We start from the raw sequence: 19,398 nt of genomic DNA, 5'->3' as shown, positions 1-19,398 counted from the left end.
AAATAAGATCGGATATGAAGAAACTATACACTGATGCTGCAGGCAGCATCTCTGTGAAAATAGAAGAAAATATAGGCACACAATGTACATGAGTCCATTTTTGGCGAAGCAGCGACGTGGGCTCCAGGGCAAAGCTCCACAATTCTGACAACTTATGGAAAAAACGTTTATGCGGAACATAAAGATTGGTCACATGTGGTATTGCATATTATCTAGGCGATGACATTTAAAAAAACATTATAATCATAGCATGTTTGACCAATGAAATCATTTTGAATAAGATAAGGAATACTGTTGCTCAATTATTTTGCTGACAAAGCCTGCTTGTAGTTAACAGATCAGTTAGTAATGGTTGCTAGATGAGCAGATTTCCAGACTGCACCAATTCCTAGATGCAGGAAAATTAGGGAATTTTGTCCACTTTGGGGAGATAGTTGATGGCACATTTACTAACCTGCTTAAGGAAACCAACTTTGGTGGAGGTGTGTCAGGGGGATCATTTGAGAGGCCAGATATTTGCATATGTGCACGGAAATGGAAAGGTGCATGCAAGTTTACGGAATACAACAGAAGATCCTGGAAAACATTCTAAGACATTCAACAGGAACTGCGGACACGCAAACACCAGATAGTTGAGGACATCCAGACAGTGCTCTAGTAGGCATCTAGAGGTGGGGCTGAGACTCGGGAACACCTCCTGACTTGCCTCCTTTCTCTCTCCTTAGAGGAATAAATCCAACTGGACAATAAATAATGCAGCAAAAATTTATTTTTTAAAAACATTTTCTGAATGTTTATTTTTGAGAGAGAAAGAGAGAGCACAAACAGAGGAGGGGCAGAGAGGGAGGGAGGCACAGAACCCGAAGCAGGCTCCAGGCTCTGAAGCAGGCTCCAGGCTCTGAGCTGTCAGCACAGAGCCCGACGCGGGGCTCGAACTTACCAACCGAGAGATCATAACCTGAGCCGAAGTCAGACGCTCAACCGACTGAGCCACCCAGGCACCCCAAAAATTTCTTCTGTATTACGGAATTTTTAAAAGATTTTATTTCTTTTTTAAGCTTATTTATTTATTTTTTGAGAGAGAGAGTGCAAGCAGAGGAGGAGTAGAGAGGGGAGGGGAGAGAGAATCCCAAGCAGGCTTGACGCTGAGCCCACAGAGCCCAACGCGGGGCTTGATCTCATGAACCGTAAGATCATAACCTGAGTCGAAATCAAGAGTGGACACTCAACCAACTGAGGCACCTAGGTGCCCCTAAGGTTTCATCTTTTAAGTAATCTCTACACCCAACATGGGGCTCAGAGTTACAACCCCAAGATCAAAATCGCGTGCTCTACCAACGGAGCCAGGCTACTACTGAAATTTTAAATATCATTCAAGCACTCTACGACCACTTTTCAGCTTCTAATAAACGTGGGAATATACTGAAAATATGTGTATTGAAAATAAATTTGAAACTGTTCAGCATGCAAAGAGAAAGTTGATTTGGTGGCGTCATAGTATTAGGAATTCAATTCTCAGTAGCAAGCAACAGCCTTTTAGAAATTGTTCATAACATTCGTGAAGACCTGCAACCTGGAACATAAGCCAAATGTACACTTTGAAAATCATCTACTCTTGGGGCACCTGGGTGGCTCAGTAGGCTGGGTGGCCGACTTTGGCTCAGGTCATGATCCTGCAGTTCGCGGGTTCAAGCCCCACGTCAGGCTCTGTGCTGACAGCTTGGAGCCTGGAGCCTGTTTTGGATTCTGTGTCTTCCTCTCTCTTTGCCCCTCCCCTGCTTGTGCGCTCTCTCTCTCTCTCTCTCTCTCTCTCTCTCTCTCAAAATTAAATAAACATTAAAAAAAAGAAAATCATCTATTCTTAACTGGTGTTTTAAGTGAAATTAATATTTTGAGCAAAATAATGCAGGAATCCAACTCAATGCCTTAACCAGCACCAAAGGAAGAAAGGGTAACACAAGACCAGTGATATGTTAAAAATTGTTGAGGCTTGGTGGTGAGCATGGTATTCTCTGGAGGGTTGTGTGTTTTTAAAAATTTCTAACAGTAAAAAGTTTTTTAAATAACACCTTCATGGCTACCACCAAACATCCTCAGTTTTCCCCCAATCCCTTACATAATTAATTATTTGGTTACTAAAATTTAATTACTTGGGGGAAAAAAGGATCTCTGAGTTCACAGGGAGCTCAGAGTTCATGATGGATAGCCCCCTGTGGACATAAGAGCCTTGCCCAAATCCCTAGACGTAGGTCACCAGTCTCCACTTGACTACCTCCCACAACGGAGAGGTACTTCCCACCTAATATCTCACAGCCTCCAAAGGTACCTAAATGTTACTAGAATCAAAATCACATATGCACCATCACACACTCACACAGTCACTTACACACCCTCTCTCTCTCTCTCTCTCAATCTCTCTCTCTCACTCATACACACACACACACACACACACACACACACACACACTCATACACACACACCACATACATATACTCACACACACAACATGGCTTGGTCTGAAGATTCTTTAAGCCTCAAATCTCTGAAACTGTGAACCATGGTGAACACTTCCAAAGCCTCTGCCTTCCAAGGGGCTTCAGAAAACCCAGCCTCCGTCCTTGGCCAGCCTCTACACTCCGGGGGCCCTTAGCTCCACCTGTTCCTGTGTGGCCAGCACCCAACAGAGAGCCTGGGGCAGGAACTGGAGCAGCAGGAAGAACAATTTGGATGCAAAACAGGTTTGGGGAAGTGATGCCAATGGGAGAGGCAGTGGTTTGGCAAGAGGAGGGCAAGGATGACCAACCTGTGAGAGTCCAGGATCTGGAGAGTGTCCGAGTGCCTGGGTGTCAGCTGACTGTCACAGAAAAATTGCACCAAAGTTAAACAGGCACAGGAGACTTCACTCAAGACTATGGCCATAGAAGAGAGAGACTGAACTTGACTCCACCAAAACAAAATGTGGGAAGGTTTTTAAGCACTGGGTGGGCTGGTGGGACAGGGCTGGAGGATGATGGGAGAGGGGCCTGTCCATGGGACATGCCCGGCACACCGAGTGTTTCCGAGTCTACGAGTGTTTTTCTCTGTGTAAGGCCATCTGTATTTGCTAACTGTCGCTTATTCAAGTTTAGCTCCTACCCTCCCTCCCACAGAGCCTGGGAGACGGAGTGGTGTGTGTGTGTGTGTGTGTGTGTGTGTGTGTGTGTGTGTATTTGCATGTGTGTGTGCACTATCTTCCTTGATGATGATGACTTTTAAAAAAATTTTTTTAACGTTTATTTATTTTTGAGACAGAGAGAGACAGAGCATGAACAGGGGAGGGTCAGAGAGAGGGAGACACAGAATCTGAAACAGGCTCCAGGCTCTGAACTGTCAGCACAGAGTCCGACGCGGGGCTGGAACTCACGAGCTGTGAGATCATGACCTGAGCCGAAGTCGGACGCTTAACCGACCGAGCCACCCACGCGTCCCTAAGATGACTTTCAAAAGCGATGGCTCCCCAGTCCCTGAGGAAGACATTCTGGGATCATAAAACTGCTAAGAGGCTGGGGGAAGATTTACCTACATTTCAAGGAGACGGAAGAAGAATTTGCAATGCCAGCTTTTCTCACATAAGTATCCTAAGAAAAGGGAAGTCAGGGGCCTGTAGTCAGGAAGAAAGCTGTGTAAAATTTAATCAAGCTCAGGAAACTACTAAGGCCATCCTGGTCACTGCCATTATGTCAACTCTGTCCCATACATCTGTGGGTCTATGACTCTTGGTCTCTCTCTGCACCTGCCTGGTGTCCACCCTACATGCAACAGTGAGGGGTGTGATTTCAGAGGCAGCTCCATCAAGGGGGAGAAGCGGGCCAGGCCAGGAGATGCTGACCTGGGGTCACTGCCTCAGCCCCACTGCCTGCAGGGGCATCTGTCTGGATGTCCCCATCTGCTCCATGTCTGACTGTCCACACGGGTCTCTCCGTGTTCTCAAGAGATAATGTGTCCCTCTGATTGTCTGCCTGTGTCTCTATCTCCTGCAATTTTTTTTATTTATTCATTTAATAATGTAACACACGTTTATTAAAGTCACGTTCTGTTCATCAGGGTGCCCCTCTTCATGTCTGGGTTTGTCTGGATGTCTACATTTATATCCGTCTGCCCTCGGTATGACTGTCTTCCTGCATCCCATGTGTAACTGCCTGTCTGTCTGTCTGCCTCTCTGTTTGTACATTCATTGATTGATTCATTCATTCATACAACAATGCAAACATCCCTGAGGCTTCTGAGGAGTTCTCAGCCTGATAGGGGAGGTGACAGCAGTCCAACCCAGGATGATGATGGCTGGGAGACAAGGAGGTGCCTGAGACTGAGGGTGAGTGGATGAGTGGGGAAGCTCAGGGTCAGAAGAGGCTTCTAGGAGGAGGTGATGTTTGTGTCTCTGCATCTGGAGACATGGGCCCCAGCATTGGAGATTGTGTGTCTGTGTGTGTGTGTGTGTGTGTGTGTGTGTGTGTGTGTTTACAGGTAATGTGTGTTCTGGTAGAGAAAGAGAAGAGAAATCAAGAGACCATCTGTGCCAACCTCAGATTAGAACACAATGTGGGGAACAGGGTAGAAAAAGAGCCTGCAAAACACAAATCCCCCAAAATAAGGGTTATAGGCCCCTGGCTCCCTCTTCCCTCAGACCCAGGAATCCAGACCCCAATCCCTCTCCTTCCTCAGCACCAAGGACTTATGATGGCCTAGTCATGATTACCTAGGTGGAGACCAGCCCAAGCCAGGAAGGGCGGGGGTGGAGGAATCCCAAGCACGAGCCGGGGTTGAAGAGCCGGGATGCCTGGGGCTAAGCAGGGAGAACTAGCCAGACAGAAATCAGAGCAGGAGGAGCTGTCCTCGGTGTCTCAGCTCAGCTCAACTCTGCAAGCTGGCAATGGGTGTCCCCAGAACCATCGTGCTCTTCCTCTTTGGGGCTGTGTTCTGCCTGACAGGTACCCAGACTTCTGAGCCCAGTGTTAGGAAGGTGTGAGGGGCTGGGGGCAGGACACCTGGGTCTGAGGGAGGAGGGTCTAGGGGCCTGGACTTCTGGGTCTGAGGGAGGAGGGGACTGGGGGCCTGGATTCCTGGGTCTGAGGGGGGTTGGGCTGGGGGGACTGGATCCCTGGGTCTGAAAGGGAAGGGGCTGGGGGTTTGGACTCCTGGGTCTGAGGGAGATGCGGCCTGGAGACTGCGTCCTCCTCCTGTGTCTTCCTCTCCTCTGTTCTCCCTCCCATCAGCCATTCTCTCTGGCGTCTCTCTCTCTCTCCACTGCTGCAGCCTCCCATCCTCTCTGCCCATGTCCCCATTCAAGGGTACTTCTGGGGACCCCTGGGGGCTCTTTCTAGACCTGGCAGAGAACTTTGGCCTCGTCCTCAGGCAACCCCTTCCCCCAGTTTGAGTAAGGACAGGGACATACTCCCATCAGGAGTGAAGTGGCTCCTAAGACAGGAGCTGAGCCGGGGAAGGAGGCTAAGCCTGCACCCCGGCCACTGTGTGTGTCTGCTCATCCAGGGAACAGAGTGCCGTTTCTGTGTGTGTCCATGTGGGCGTGGCCAGTGGGTCTCCGGGCATGTGTGTGTGTGTGTCTGTACCAGATCTCACCTGTGAGCAAGTGCTTGAGCAAATGCTCTATGGGTCTGTTTCCTCTGAGTTTCACTCTCTTTGCAAAGGAGGGGCGTGCATAATTTTGCACGTCTTTGCCACCCTGTGTTTGTGCGTCCCTGGGATTGGCAGACCCGCATTTGTGTCTGTGCGCATATGTGCTCGGGTGTCTTCACTCGTGCCCGTCTCTCTGTGTATCTACGCCTATGTCTCTCCTGTGTCTTGTACCTGTTTATGGCTTTAAACTGTATGTTTTCGTGGCCCTCTTTTTTGGATCTCTAACTTCGCGTAATTGTGGTCTCTCGTTTTATTTGCGTCTATGACGCTTGAGGCCGTTACTTGTCTCTCCCTCTGGGTATGACTTCCTCTGTCCCTGGGTCTCTCTGCGTGTTGTTCTTAGCTCCGCATCGTACATTTTCTGTCACGTGTCTTGGTTGGGGAAGTTTCCATTGGAGGGTCTGGGCCGTACTTGTCTTACGTGGGAACGTAGAACTCTGCACAGATGCTCAGGAGATTCTGGGTCTGTTTGTGAGCCGTGCATGAGCCTGTGCCAATTTCGTTATGTTGTGTTTATGTCAGTGTTTTAGTTTTGTGAGTGTATCCCCCGGGGCTGGCTGTGTGTGTATATTTGGAGTACAAGATGGCACGTCCCATTGCCTATGCTCAAGTCTATTTTCTATCCATGGCCTTTTAGTGCTAGGACATCCTGAGTTTAGCTGGGAGACGGACAGGCAGAGCAGGAGTGAATCATTTCCTCCTTTATTTAAATCTTAGAGGGCTTCCTGGAGGAGGGTGGAGATCCAGAACACCTGGGGAGGGAACCAGGCCTGGCAGATGCACAGAGGCCAAAACTGTGCCCGGAGGTAGACACAGTCGTGACCAACCACAGTGGCAGACCCCGATTCTCTCACCGCAACGAGGCCTGGCTCCCCTCAGAGCAGAGCAGCCTGGCTGGTGAGACTGTCACTCGCAGGGGTGAGTTCCTGGAACAGCCCCAAACCCAGTCTGCTCCTCTCACCCCCTCCACCCTGCTTCTCTCGGCAGAGTCCCAAGCCCAGCAATGCTACAGCTTTCAACACATCTACTTCGGGCCCTTTGACCTCAGTGCCGTGAAATTCCACAACATCTCCTGTCCCCACGGGTGCTCTGAGGCAGTCTTGTCCCTGGACACTGGTGAGGGATGGAGAAATGGCAGAAAAAGGAGAAGCCCGCGCACAAGGGAAAGGGGTGGGGCAGAGACCGAGATCAGAGATTAGGGATGGAGGGGGGCAGAGGGCGAGAGCCAAGGGGTTGGAGGGGCTGGGGAGAAGACGAGGGGACGGCTATGGACAGAGAGCGGAGGTGGAGGCAGGGAGGAGGAGGGAGGGGTGGGAGAAGCACTGGGGATGAGGGGCGTGAGTGGGGTAGGAGGAGACAGCACGAGCGAGGAGGAGGGGGGAGAGGGGCAGAAAGGGTTGCGGAAGGGAGGAGGTGTGGGGGAAATAGGAGTTTGAAGGGAGAGGAAGGAAAGGGAGAGGCGAGGGGAGTGCGAGAGAAGAGCGGAGGAGGAGGGAGAGATTGGAGGCCAGAGCGAGAGGTCGAGCCCGGAGAGGTGGGGGAGGAGGAAGAAGGCAGGGACGAGGCAGCGCTCCAGGCCCCGGTCCCCTCCGCCCCCAGGGTACCGCGCCACGGTGACCGTGGTACAGAAGGGCTGCTGGACAGGCCCGCCTACGGGCCAGATGCTGTCCGACGACCGTGCGCTGCCGCCCGACTACTCGGTGGTGCGCGGCTGCAAGACCGACTTGTGCAACGCCGACCTCATGACCCACGACACCATCCCCAATCTGAGCCCGGGTGAGCCGGAGGGCGGGGCTGGGGCGGCTGGGAGGGGCCCCGGCCCGGGCAGGGAGGGGCGTGGTCCCCACTAGCCCCGCCCCCCTTGCTAGGCTTCAGGCCTTCACTTCGGACTAGGCTGAAGCCACGATGCAGTGCGCAACCCGCACGACCGTATCTCGAAACCATTCCCTGAGTGTGCGTCTACGCTCTCTTGCCAGCGCCCAACCCGCCGACTCTCAGCGGCATGGAGTGCTACGCCTGCCTAGGGATCCACCCGGAGGACTGCACCCCGGAGAAGTCCCGACGGGTCCGGTGTCACCAGGACCAAAGCGTCTGCTTCCAGGGCAATGGCCAAATGACCGTCGGTGAGGGGCTGGGAGTGGGGGCAGAGCCTGGGCAAAGGGTGTGGAGGCAGGGCAGGCCTGAGGGTAGAGGCACCAGACAGGCCTGACAGGGAGACATGGACCTGGTCTAAGGAAAGAGGCATGGGTCTGGTCTGAGGGAGGAGGCAGAGCCCTGGTCTGGAAGGAGAAGGCATGGCCGTCTGTAGGAAGAAGCCATGTCCCTGGTCTGAGGGAGGAGGCAGGGTCCTAGTCTAAGGAGAGATGGGAAGTCTGAGGACCCGTTTGTGGCCCTGGCCTCTGAGGTGAGTTCAGGGGCAGCTGCCTCCCTCAGTTCTCACCCCTCCTCACTACCCCCGTCCAGGCAATTTCTCAGTCCCAGTATACATCAGGACCTGCCACCGGCCGTCCTGCACCATCAAGGGCACCTCCAGTCCCTGGACAAACATTGACCTTCAGGGCTCCTGCTGTGAGGGGCAACTCTGCAACAGGGACTCCGTGACCCAGTCCTTCACCACCGCCTCGGCTGCTGCCACCCCTTCCCAGGTGCCCCCCAGCATGGCCCTGCTCCTCATGGTCCCCCTGCTGGCTGGCACTCTTGGAGGCCCCCTCCTGCCCTCCTCCTAGAAGCCCCTCCAGCCTCTCATGAGCAGGATGCTGGGGGCAGGCACGGACCCACTACTCCCAGCTTCACACAACTTCAGCCTCTGTAATGTGGCTCACTGGGAAATGATGTCAAACAACAGTTGCCCTCTTGTCTGTCTGTCTCTCTCCCTCCCTTCCCTACCCCTACCCTGCAGGCCTGATCTGCTTATCAGGTCTGGAAGAAATTGGGAAAGGTCCCCATCATCCCATGGTGGGGAGAAACAGCCACATCCTGGTCCACATGAAGAGCAATCCTAATAATGGCTATTACTGAGCACCAGTCAGGCCCCGGCGCCCCACCACCTGGTTTCCTGTCCTGTCCCTCCAGAGCCAGCTTGGAGCTACGACAATGTCTTTGTTAGTATCGCCGTGAGAGGTTCAAGAGGCAGCATATCCTAGAAGCCAGGAGCCCAAACTCTGGAGCCAGCCTGCATGGGTTTGAGTCCCAGCTCTACCCTTTTAGCCTGTGGGTGACCTTGGGCTAGTTACTTGACCTCTCTGCACCTTTCTCACCTATAAGGCAGAGGTGAAAATAAAACCTCCAATAATGACAAGGTCTACTTTGCAGTGGTTGTGGTCAAAATCTAAGGGGATGCCCATGGAATAATTGGGACATGACAGCCGCCCAACGTGAATGGGCCGTTGTCACGATCCCCATGAGCAAATGAGGGGTGAGGGCACCTGCTCAAGCTTGTGTGTCTCGTGAATGGAGAGCCCGGAGCGTGACTCCCAGCCCCATCAACCATGAGGCCATTCTACCTCCCAAACACACAGGTGTTGATGAATTTAACAGAAAAAAACACTCAAGGCAAAGCTGAACCAGGAAGAATTCTCCAAGCTGTGGGGATTGGGGAAGACTTCCTGGAAGAAGTGAATCTTAAGCAAACCCCTAAAGGAATAAAGAGGTCTTGGCCAAGAGAAGCAGGAGGAAAGGCATTTTAGGCAGAGAAGACAGGTTGGACACAGATCTAGAGGTAGGAAGGACCACGGGGTGTGCAGGAAACTTAAGTCAACACGTGAACTTCACACACACGGAATCCTACAGCATGTCCTCTTGTGCACGTGCTTTACAATGTCTTTCTTTCTTTTTTTAATTTTTTTTAACGTTTATTTATTTTTGAGACAGAGAGAGACAAAGCATGAACGGGGGAGGGTCAGAGAGAGAGGGAGACACAGAATCTGAAACAGGCTCCAGGCTCTGAGCTGTCAGCACAGAGCCCGACGCGGGGCTCGAACTCACGGACCGCGAGATCATGACCTGAGCCGAAGTCGGCTGCTTAACCGACTGAGCCACCCAGGTGCCCCTACAATGTCTTCCCACAACCTTTCCACCCAATCCTCCCAATGACCCCGAGAGGCACACAAGAAAGGGAGTTGCATCCCCATTTGGCAGACAAGTTGCCCAAGGCATGGTGAGAGATAGTGATTCTCAGAGTAAGTGTCAGAGCAAGGATGGATCCCCACATCTTCTAACTTCCTTAACAGTCAGCCTTATGAAGAGGAAAGCATCTCAGAGATGCCTCTACCTTCTGAAGAGGTCCAGGGGAGAAGGGTTCTAGATGTCTACACATCCTGACATCAAAGGGGAAGCTGGATGTCAATATCCATTCATTCATCATATTTATTGAGCACCTGCCATGTGCCAGACGCTGTTCAAATTTCTGAGCATACGACAATGAATGAAACAGGCAAGAAAGTCCCTGCCTAAGGCGCCTGGGTGGCTCAGTCAGTTGAGCGTCTGATCTTGGCTCATGTCACGATCTCCCGGTTCGTGAGACTGAGCCCCGCGTTGGGCTCTGTGCAGACAACTCGGGAGCCTGGAGCCTGCTTCAGATCTTCTGTCCCCCTCTCTCTCTGCTCCTCCCCCGTTCATTCTCTCTCTCTCAAAAATGAAAAAAAAAATTTTTTTTAAAGTGTCCCTACCTTCAAGAAACTGACCTTTCTAGTGCAGGAAGTAGACTTTGGGTTTTATTGCAAATGTGGTTCGAAGATGGGATGGTCAGGCTGATGTGTCCACTTGGCTAGGCTGCAGTCTCCATTATTCATTCAAACACTAGTCTCAGTGTCATTGCGAAGGTGTTTTGTAGATGTGATTATAGTCCATGGTCGGTGGACTGTGAGTAAGGGAGATTATGCAAGATCATCTGGGTGGGCTTGACTCAGCCAGCTGAAAACTCCTTGAAAGCAGAGCTGAGGCTTGCCTGAAAAAGAAATCTGCCTGTAGACAGCATCTTCAGCCCATGCCCAAGAGTTCCAGCCTACCTCTCCTGACAGCCTACTTTATGGATTTTGAACTCGCCTGGCCAGCGTGCACAATCACATGAGCCAATTCCTTGCCATAAATCTCTTAATACGTATCTCCGGCTGGTTCTGTTTTTCTGGCTGATTCCATACTGACACGGAATCCTTTGGAGAATTTACATCAGGGGGCTTCCATGTTTTACATAAATATATATTATATAATATTATATGTATAGTATATTATTATATCTTGCATAATGTGTACACAATGTTATGTATTATAATATGCATATATAATTTTAAGCATGTATAATTCAATTTCATTGAAACATGAAATACATAAAGTAAAATGCATAAAGCCATTTTTCCATATGTATACCCCTGAGTGACCTCCACTAGATCAAGATACAGAACACTTCCAGTCCCTGTCCACAAATCCTCCCACATAGCCCTTCACAGACACTTCCTACCCTGGAGGTAGCCATTACTCTGACTTCTAGCATACATCAATTTTGCCTAATATTGAACGTCATATAAATGGAGTCAAAGAGCATGTCCTCTTGTGTACATGCTTTCCATTTAAAAAAGATCCCTGTGGCAAGGATGGAAACCAGGGCCTGTGAGGTGGCTACTGCACCAGTCCAGGCGAGTAATGATTGGGATAGCCACAGAGGTAGTGTAAGGGATTAGATGAGAGATGGGTTTTGTTGGTAGAGCTGACAAGACTTGATACATTGGCTGATGAGTATGAAGGGGGAAAAAAAAAGACTCAAGATGATTCCAAGGTTTTGACCTGAAGAATAGGGGAAATGGTGGTGCCATTTACCAAAGACAGGGACAGATGGATGGGAGTGAGAATCAACAGTTGGATGATTGGACATGTTGAGTTAGATTCTGCTTAAACTAAAAACATTTCTGTTTGCACAGAGCCCTTCCTTGGGACACAGAACACGTGAGTGTACCTGGGTATATTTCCCCAACGGACATTAGTTTATATATTTCCTCCAAAAGACATGTCCTAGAATGTTCCTAGCTGAAGAGTTCATAATAACCACAAACTAGAAACAACCAAAATAACTATAAACAGCAGTAAATTGTGCCCTCATCACATAGTGGAGTGCTATACAGCAATGAGAATGAACAGTCTGCTCCTACATGCAACACCATGGATGAGTCTCGCAAATGATGTCAAGCAAAAGGATAAGACACACAAGAGACCATTCTGTATGATTCCATTTATAACAAGTTCCAAACTGGGCAACACTAAGGTATACAATTAGAAGTCAAGATTCTCAGTGGCTGAAAGAGGGACAAGAGGATTTCTGGGGTCTGGCCCTTGTGCTTCTTGATCCAAGAATTCACTCAGCTATTTGCTGATGATTTGTGTTCTTTCTATATGTATATTATTTTCCATAAAATGTTTTAAATTTTTATAATAGTTTTTAATTTTTTTTATTTTAGGGAGAGAGAGAGCGCGCGCGCGAGTGGGGGAGAGGGGCAAAGGGAGAGAGAGAAAGAGAGAGAGACACTTCCAAGCAGGCTCCACACTCAGTGCAGGGCCTGATGCAGGGCTCAATCCCACAGCTCTGAGATCAAGACCTGAGCATAAACAAAAGTCGACACTCAACAGACTGAGCCACCCAGGTGCCCCTAAAAATTTTTTAAAAGCACTTTCTTGGTGCAGAAATGACAAAATGGGTGGAGTGGAGAAAACTAACACATACCCTTGTCTTAAAGTTATTTATTTGGTTACAACCAAAGAGCAAAGGGATAAAGAAGACTTCAGTTAACCATCTCAAGACATGAACCCCTTGCATGTTAGGTAACGTGTTAAATGTAAAGGAGTGACTGAGTGAATAGATCCAGGAAACATGGTCTCTATTGTGTTGACTGGCTGTGAATTATCCAAATGATGCTTAGTATCATTACTATGTGCGTTCTGACCTAAACGGACTTAAACTTGCGTGTCATTCGTTTTGCCTATCTCTTCACACATGTCTCTTTCTCATCTTGATCTGTGGTCATTAACCCTTTTTTATTACTCACCCAACAACTAACCATTGCTATTTCCTAACTGCAGTGCATGAGAAATATTTGGTCTTGATGACAAGGAAAAGGCAGTGGAGAGGTAGGGTGGGTGCTATTGACAACATGTTCATTTATGAACATCGGGACTACCACCACTATGGATATAAAATAGTGAAGGGAAATAAGAGGCAAGATTAAAAGCAGGATTGATAGGTAGATGAAAAGATAAAAAGGAAGAAAAAAGAGGGGGGAAACAAGAGAAAAAGAAAATATGCATACCTATTATAGTTCACATTTCTGTAATTGGTCACAAAGCCATAGTTGATATGAAATGTATGATTTCCTCCTTCCATTACTCATTCCAAGTTTCCTTTGCCCTCAGCTAGAGAGTGTCCTTTAACAAGTGGGGTGACCCAAACACTCATTCCTAAAAGGTCTAAATCCTTACTGGTCTGTTTTTTTGTTTTGTTTGTTTGTTTGTTTTACCATTGGACATGGAGCCTCTGAGAAGTGCTCCAGGGAATGTCTTCGGTTTCAGACATGCCTGTTGGCTCAGTGGCATGAGGAACCCCAAATGCCCAGGTGGCAGGCTCACCTTCAATTCACTGGAAACACTGCTGTGCCCTCTAGTGGAAGCATTCTTTCCTTGGGAACCAAGACCTCCAAACAAGCAAAGCTCAAGGTGGTGGGAACAGGAAGCAAAAATTCTGCAAGAGGGTTGTAGGTGAGAGGACTCCCTGCCACCCCCTGATACCCAGACCCATGTATTCAGGCTGTGGGGGAGACAGCACTGTATAATGGTCATCACCTCAAAGCTTATGCTGCACCCTGTAAAACAGAGCCCTATCCTTTCAGGGTGTTGGCTCTCAGTGGGCAACAGTAACTCACTCCTCCCATTGTTTTATCGGGTGAGCTTCTTTTAGGTGAAGGGGTATGAGGTAAGACCAGTGAAACCCATGAGCATGAGCCCTCTGCCCCCACTTCATTCACTGTGTAGAGAGGCCCTGGTCAGAAGGAACACTGTGTGGAACACTCAGTGGAGGAGAAGACATTCTGCAGCCCTGAGAGGGGATTTATGTAAGATGGGAGAAGAAAGGAGAGCCCTTAAGAGCTCTCCTTAACAGACTACTGCTTCAGACACAGATCTTGGAAATGAAGCTGAAAGATGGTAAGGGAACAGCATTCAATTTACCAAACTTAGATTTATACACACTGGTATCCATCATTCATTGCGATCCTCTGTTCCTGGCCATGCTCTGGGCACTGGGGCTACAGAGGTGACTCCCTGGCCCAGAGGAGCTCTTAGTCTGATGCAAGGGAGGCAGATCCACACTCAGACAGCCACAAGTTATGATGGAGGGACATGCACATACAAAAGAAGACAGAGTTGGAGAGGATGCCAGAGGAAGGAGAACCTGGTGACAGGTCTTAAAGCATGCCATATGGACAGAGAAAGGAACAGCATTCCAGGCAGAGGGATTAGCCAAGGCAAAGATAGAGGACACAGAAGAAGTAATCTCAGGAAAGGGTCCACAAACATTTGTAATTCGCTCTTCTGTGCTGGGTGATCCTGGTAAATCCTACACTTGAGAAGTTCTTGGTCTGATGGGGGACACAGGCTAGAGCCCAGGTGACCATAATCCCAGACAGATCAGGGCAGTATATAGGGGAGTGGTTGGGCTGGAAGGGCTAGCAGATAAAGAAGAAACCTCTGATTGAGGGCTGAAGCTATGGAGCATCAGAGCGGCTTTATAAAGGACAGAAGGTGTGCTGGGTCCTGAAGGTGAGTCGAAGGTCATCGTATGGACAGAGTAGGGAACATTCCAGGCAGAGACCAGCCCATGCCAAGCCCTCAGGAAATATTTGTTAAACTGCAAGAAGACAGCAGGACGAACGCAGGAGCAAGTAAGACACAGAGGCAGCTGCAGGGAGGGAGAGTCAGCAAACATTTATAATCTATGCCATGCTGGGTGATGCCAGGGACCCAGCAATGAGTCAGACCCAACCCTGCCCTCCTGGTCTGGAAGGAGACAGTGAAAACCCTGGAGGCTCACAATTGGTAAAGCATGAGGTGTGAGGGTGTAAGGGAGCTCCAAAGGGGAAGACCAGGGAAGGCCGATAGGAATTAGTCTCCTAGAAGACATCTAAATAACTAGTAGGGATTGTCAAAGCAGCAGGAGGAAAGGCATTCCAGGTAAGGACAGTATTCATAAAGGGTTGGTCCGTGTATACAGTGTGAGGAAGGGAGGTGAGGGTGAAGAGGGTGGCAGGGTCCCTGGAGGGCCTAAAATAGCAGGTGAGGATAAAGTTTCTGAACTTTTCCCTACAACCAGTGGGGATCCGTGGAAGGGCACAGATCAGGGGAATGGCATGGTGGAAGCCAGATGATGGGGAGCTCTCCCTGTGACCATGCAGGAGGCAGACCAGGAGGGATGGGAGATGAGGAGGGAGGCTGGTCTCTGGTTCTTGGTCTCTAGGGCCAGGGTCCACTTAGTGTTGAAGGGCTGGAGGGAGAAGGAGAGACTAAGAAAGCACAGTGTGTGAGGGCTGTGGGTTAGGAGGAGCAAAGTTCCTTATAAGTGGGGAGGGTGGTTTCCTCTGGAAGCTGGGAAGAGAATGTGGTCGTAAAGGAATGCACAGAAAGATTCTGGGGAGTAGCAATATTCTCCCTGAGAGTCCATGGTGATTTCATGGGGGTTCACAATATAATTATTTGTCCAAAATATACCTCTGAATGCTATGTACTTTCTACACATATGGTATTTTCATACAAAAAAAAATTAATGCCAACAGCAAAGTTAAGGCTAGAGCCCAGCTCTTTGGACTTCCACATTGTGGCTTTTCGATCTTTGGTGGTGGAGGTCAGAAGAGGGGCTATCCCTGGTGTATCAGTTGGGACAGAGTACACAAGAACCCAGTGTGGCAATGGAGGTGCCCTATGGCTTGATCAAGGTGGTGGTCACACATGTCCATACACAGGTAGAGTTGCATCAATCTGTACACTTAAGATTCGCAAACCTTACGACGTGTAAACCATACCTGAATGAAAAGAAACAAAATTTAAAATACGACATATAATTAAATGATATCATGTCTGGGATTTGCATTAAAATAATAGAGGAAGTGAGGAAGTGGGCGGAGGCATAGGTGAAATGCAATTAGCCATGAGCTGGTAGTTAAGTGGGTGCACTGCAGTTTACTGTACCCTTCTTTTCACTTCTGTATGTTTGAAGTTTTCTAAAATAAAAAGTATATATATGAACGTATGTATACATGAATAGATAAGCAGATAAATAGTTAGGACAAATACCTAGTGAACTCGCAGTGACCCCGGCACTCCCTCCTTTGGGAACCCAGATGTCTGCCTTCTCTCAGTGATCCAGATGTCCCGGTGCCTAGATCCACCACACACACACATCACTCCTTTCCCAAGATTCCCCTGACCTCTCCCGCTTAATGGAAGGGAGAACCCTAATCAGCACCAAGGACAGATCCAGAAGATTGGGTCTCAGAACCACAGACAGCAACTCAACTAAATGGGGCAGGGGGAGGGACAGGGAAATGAAGAAATGCCGTCCTTCCCATCTCCAAGATGGTGTGGCACAGGGTAAGAGGGTAGAGTATAAGGAGAACCAATCAGTACCATTGAATAAGAGCATTCCTTCACAAATATCCATTAAGCATCTCCTATTGCCAGACACTGTTCTGAAACTGAGGATGGCAAGATCCCTGTCCTAAACAATTAGACAAATAAGAAAACAGGATTATTTAGATAGTCCTAAGTGCCATGAAGACATAGAAATTAAATAGGATACCGTATTCTTTATGGAGCAGGAGGGGACCATTTTTGAAGAGATGGTCAAGAAAGATGCTATATTTGAGCAAAGAACTGAATGAAGTGAAAGAATGCTTCATGAGGAGATTGGAGGGCAAAACATTCAGGCAGAGGGATAAGCAAGTGTCAAGATCCTGAAGCAGGAAAGAGCTTGGCAGGTTTGAGGATCAGCAGGAAGGCCAATGTAGTAGAGCAAAGTAAATGGAGAGAAGGTGACAGGAAGAGTATTGGCAAGATAGGAATAGACATACAGAGAGAAAGAGAGAGGAAAAAAGTATTATAGATAGAGATTGAAAGAGTCAAGGAAGACCCAGAGGTGAAAAGAGAAGCAAAATGATACTATCTGCAATTTATAAAGTGCAATTTCCATTATCTACTCCATTATACACACACACACACACACACACACACACACACACACACAGAGAGTTGATCCTTAAATAACATGGGTTTGAACTGTGCAGACTTGCTTAGACACAGATATTTTTTCAACAAATACAGTACAGTACTATAAATGTATCTTCTCTTCCTCATGATTTTCTTAACATTTTCTTTTCTCTAGCTTACCTTATTGTAAGAATACAGTACATACAAAATATGCGTTAATCAGCTGCTTATGTTATCAGTAAGGCTTCCAGTCAACAATAGGCTATTAGTAGTTAAGTTTGGGGGGAGTCAAAAGTTATACGTGTTTTTTGGGGGGCAGCTGGGTGGCTCAGTCTGTTAAGCGTCCGACTCTTGGTTTCAGCTCAGGTCATGATTTCGCACTTTCTTGAATTCAAGCCCTGTGGTGGGTTCTGCGCTGAAAGTGCAGAGACCGTTTGGGATTCTCTCTCTCTCCCTCTCTCCCTGCCCACCCCTCACTCGAGCTGTATAAATAAATAAACTTAAAAAAAGTTTACATGTGGATTCTTCAGCCGTGTGAGGGGTCCACACCTCTAACCCCTCATTCTTCAAGGGTCAACTATATACATATTGATATGTATACATATATTTTTTTTATCATGGGAAACTTCAAACCTGAAACTGAACAAAAGAGTATGATATTTATTGTTATTATTGGGTAACAAATCACTACCAAATTTAGTGTTTTAAAACAAAAAGTATATTATTTCTCCCTACCCTGAGGGTTCACTGCTTTCTGCTTGTCCCTCAAGAGGTCACTCATGCAGCTGCATTCACTTGGGGCTAGTCTGGGGCTTTTGGCCAGGCTGCCTTGATTCTCTCCTGCATGGCCTCTCCAGGGGCTTCCTCACAGCATGTTAGTCTTAGAGTTCGAAGAGAACAAAAGCAGAAGCTTCTTGTTCTCTAAACAACTGGACCTCAAGCTGGCCCACCATCATTTCTGCAACAAACAAGTCACAAGCCAGACAGCTTGAGGCCACATGGCAGCACAGACGGGAGGAAACACTGGCAGCCAGTTTAGAGACAATGTACCCCAGGTGCTTAACATATACCAGGTCCTGTGTTGAGGACTCTGGATATTCACCTAATTCTCAAGCAAGCCTGTGACATGGGTATCATCCCCCACTTTGCAGGGCATAACAGCTAAGGATAGCAGAGCTAGACAGACGTGAACGCAGGTCTGTTGCTAACCCAGGCTATATGTGTGTTATATTCCACACAAAAATAGCGGCCATGGCAAGGTTTGAACCAAGGTCTGTGAACTCCCAGATGGTGAGATAGAATTATTTAATTATATAATATTTATAATTTGATATATATACATATAAATATATATATATATAATTTAACATAGTTTTTAATTGGTCTGGAACAGAGATATATGAGGGATAAAATAAACAAAAAAAGAGAAAGAAAAAGGAGAAAAGAAGAAGGCATGCACTTGGAGACAAAGACCAGGAGATAGAAACTAAAAAGCAAGGCCAGTGAGTTACAGAGAGAGAAGCAAAGAGAGAGACACAGTGAGGGAGATTAACGCAGCCACAAAACTTCCTTAATCTGGAAGCAACATGAGGGCAGGAATTGTGTCTGTTTTTCTTAACTGACTGAGCCACCCGGGGGGGGCGGGCCCCAGAGGGGCAGAGAGAGAAGAAGAAGAGAGAGAATCCCGAGCAGATTTCCCCAAGTCACCTCAGAGCCCGAGGCAAGGAAGAGGGACTCGAACTCACAAACCGTGAGATCATGACTTGAACCAATATCAAGAGCAGGACGCTTAACCAACTGAACCACCCAGGCACCCCTCGTCTACTTTGTTTTTACTTCACCCTCAACACTTAGAGGCACTCAGTAGGTGTTCAATATATGTTGACTGGAAACTAGTCTGGACAAGTAGATGCCTGCAGTTCCCAAAGACACCACTAGGTGGCGGTATCTCATGCCCTGAAACCTGCAAACGCCTAGTTCAAAAAGAACAGCAGGGGAGGATTTGCCTCCACAAGCCTCTGACTTTCTTGAAGGATGTCTTCCTCCCGGCTCGGCCCCGCCTTTCCCTGCACAAGCCCGGGGCGACGAGTGACCTTTCCGCCTGAGACACCCTCTTCTTCACTCCCCTCCACCACCCTGCCCAGTTAAACAACCCTTTGTCCTTAGCCCCTTCCGGCTGGGCCCCAAGGCACCTGGGTCCTTTCCAGGCCCGGAGATGGGGCTGGGACAAAGGTGGGGCAGCTGGGACAAGGCCAAGGAAAAGTCCCAGGGACTTTGGAATCAGTCCTTCTAGCCTTCCTGGACCAGGGGTATATGATCCAACCCCTTCCTCCCTCACACCCCAGTCTAGGCCCCCAGCCCCTCCCCCCTCAGACCCAGATGTCCAGGCCCCCAGCCCTTTCTCCCTCAGACCCAGGAGTCCAGGCCCCCAGCCCCTCTTCCCTCAGACCCAGGAGTCCAGGCCCCCAGCCCCTCTTCCCTCAGACCCAG

General features: G+C 48.7%; 1 protein-coding gene across 1 annotated transcript; it reads left to right on the top strand.

Annotated features, from left to right (window-relative positions):
• The first annotated feature begins 4,824 nt into the window (after nucleotides 1-4,824).
• Nucleotides 4,825-8,972, top strand: LYPD5 (LY6/PLAUR domain containing 5). Its single transcript, XM_040457286.1, has 5 exons — nucleotides 4,825-4,967; nucleotides 6,661-6,789; nucleotides 7,273-7,449; nucleotides 7,650-7,796; nucleotides 8,137-8,972. Exons 1-5 carry the CDS (start codon nucleotides 4,910-4,912, stop codon nucleotides 8,397-8,399), a joined length of 774 nt encoding a protein of 257 aa, XP_040313220.1. The 5' UTR covers nucleotides 4,825-4,909; the 3' UTR covers nucleotides 8,400-8,972.
• Nucleotides 8,973-19,398: the final 10,426 nt, after the last annotated feature.

This window comes from Herpailurus yagouaroundi, unplaced genomic scaffold, assembly GCF_014898765.1.
Source record: "Herpailurus yagouaroundi ecotype Mexico unplaced genomic scaffold, PumYag 220, whole genome shotgun sequence".
NCBI classification, from domain to species: domain Eukaryota; kingdom Metazoa; phylum Chordata; class Mammalia; order Carnivora; family Felidae; genus Herpailurus; species Herpailurus yagouaroundi.
This window is presented reverse-complemented; position numbering and strand designations above follow the sequence as displayed.

Bases quoted from the DNA above. Each gene is read 5' to 3' on its own strand.
- LYPD5 (XM_040457286.1), top strand. From the start codon at position 4,910: ATGGGTGTCCCCAGAACCATCGTGCTCTTCCTCTTTGGGGCTGTGTTC. The intron at 4,968-6,660 runs GTACCCAGACTT...TTCTCTCGGCAG, and splicing joins GGCTGTGTTCTGCCTGACAG to AGTCCCAAGCCCAGCAATGC. The intron at 7,797-8,136 runs GTGAGGGGCTGG...ACCCCCGTCCAG, and splicing joins CAATGGCCAAATGACCGTCG to GCAATTTCTCAGTCCCAGTA.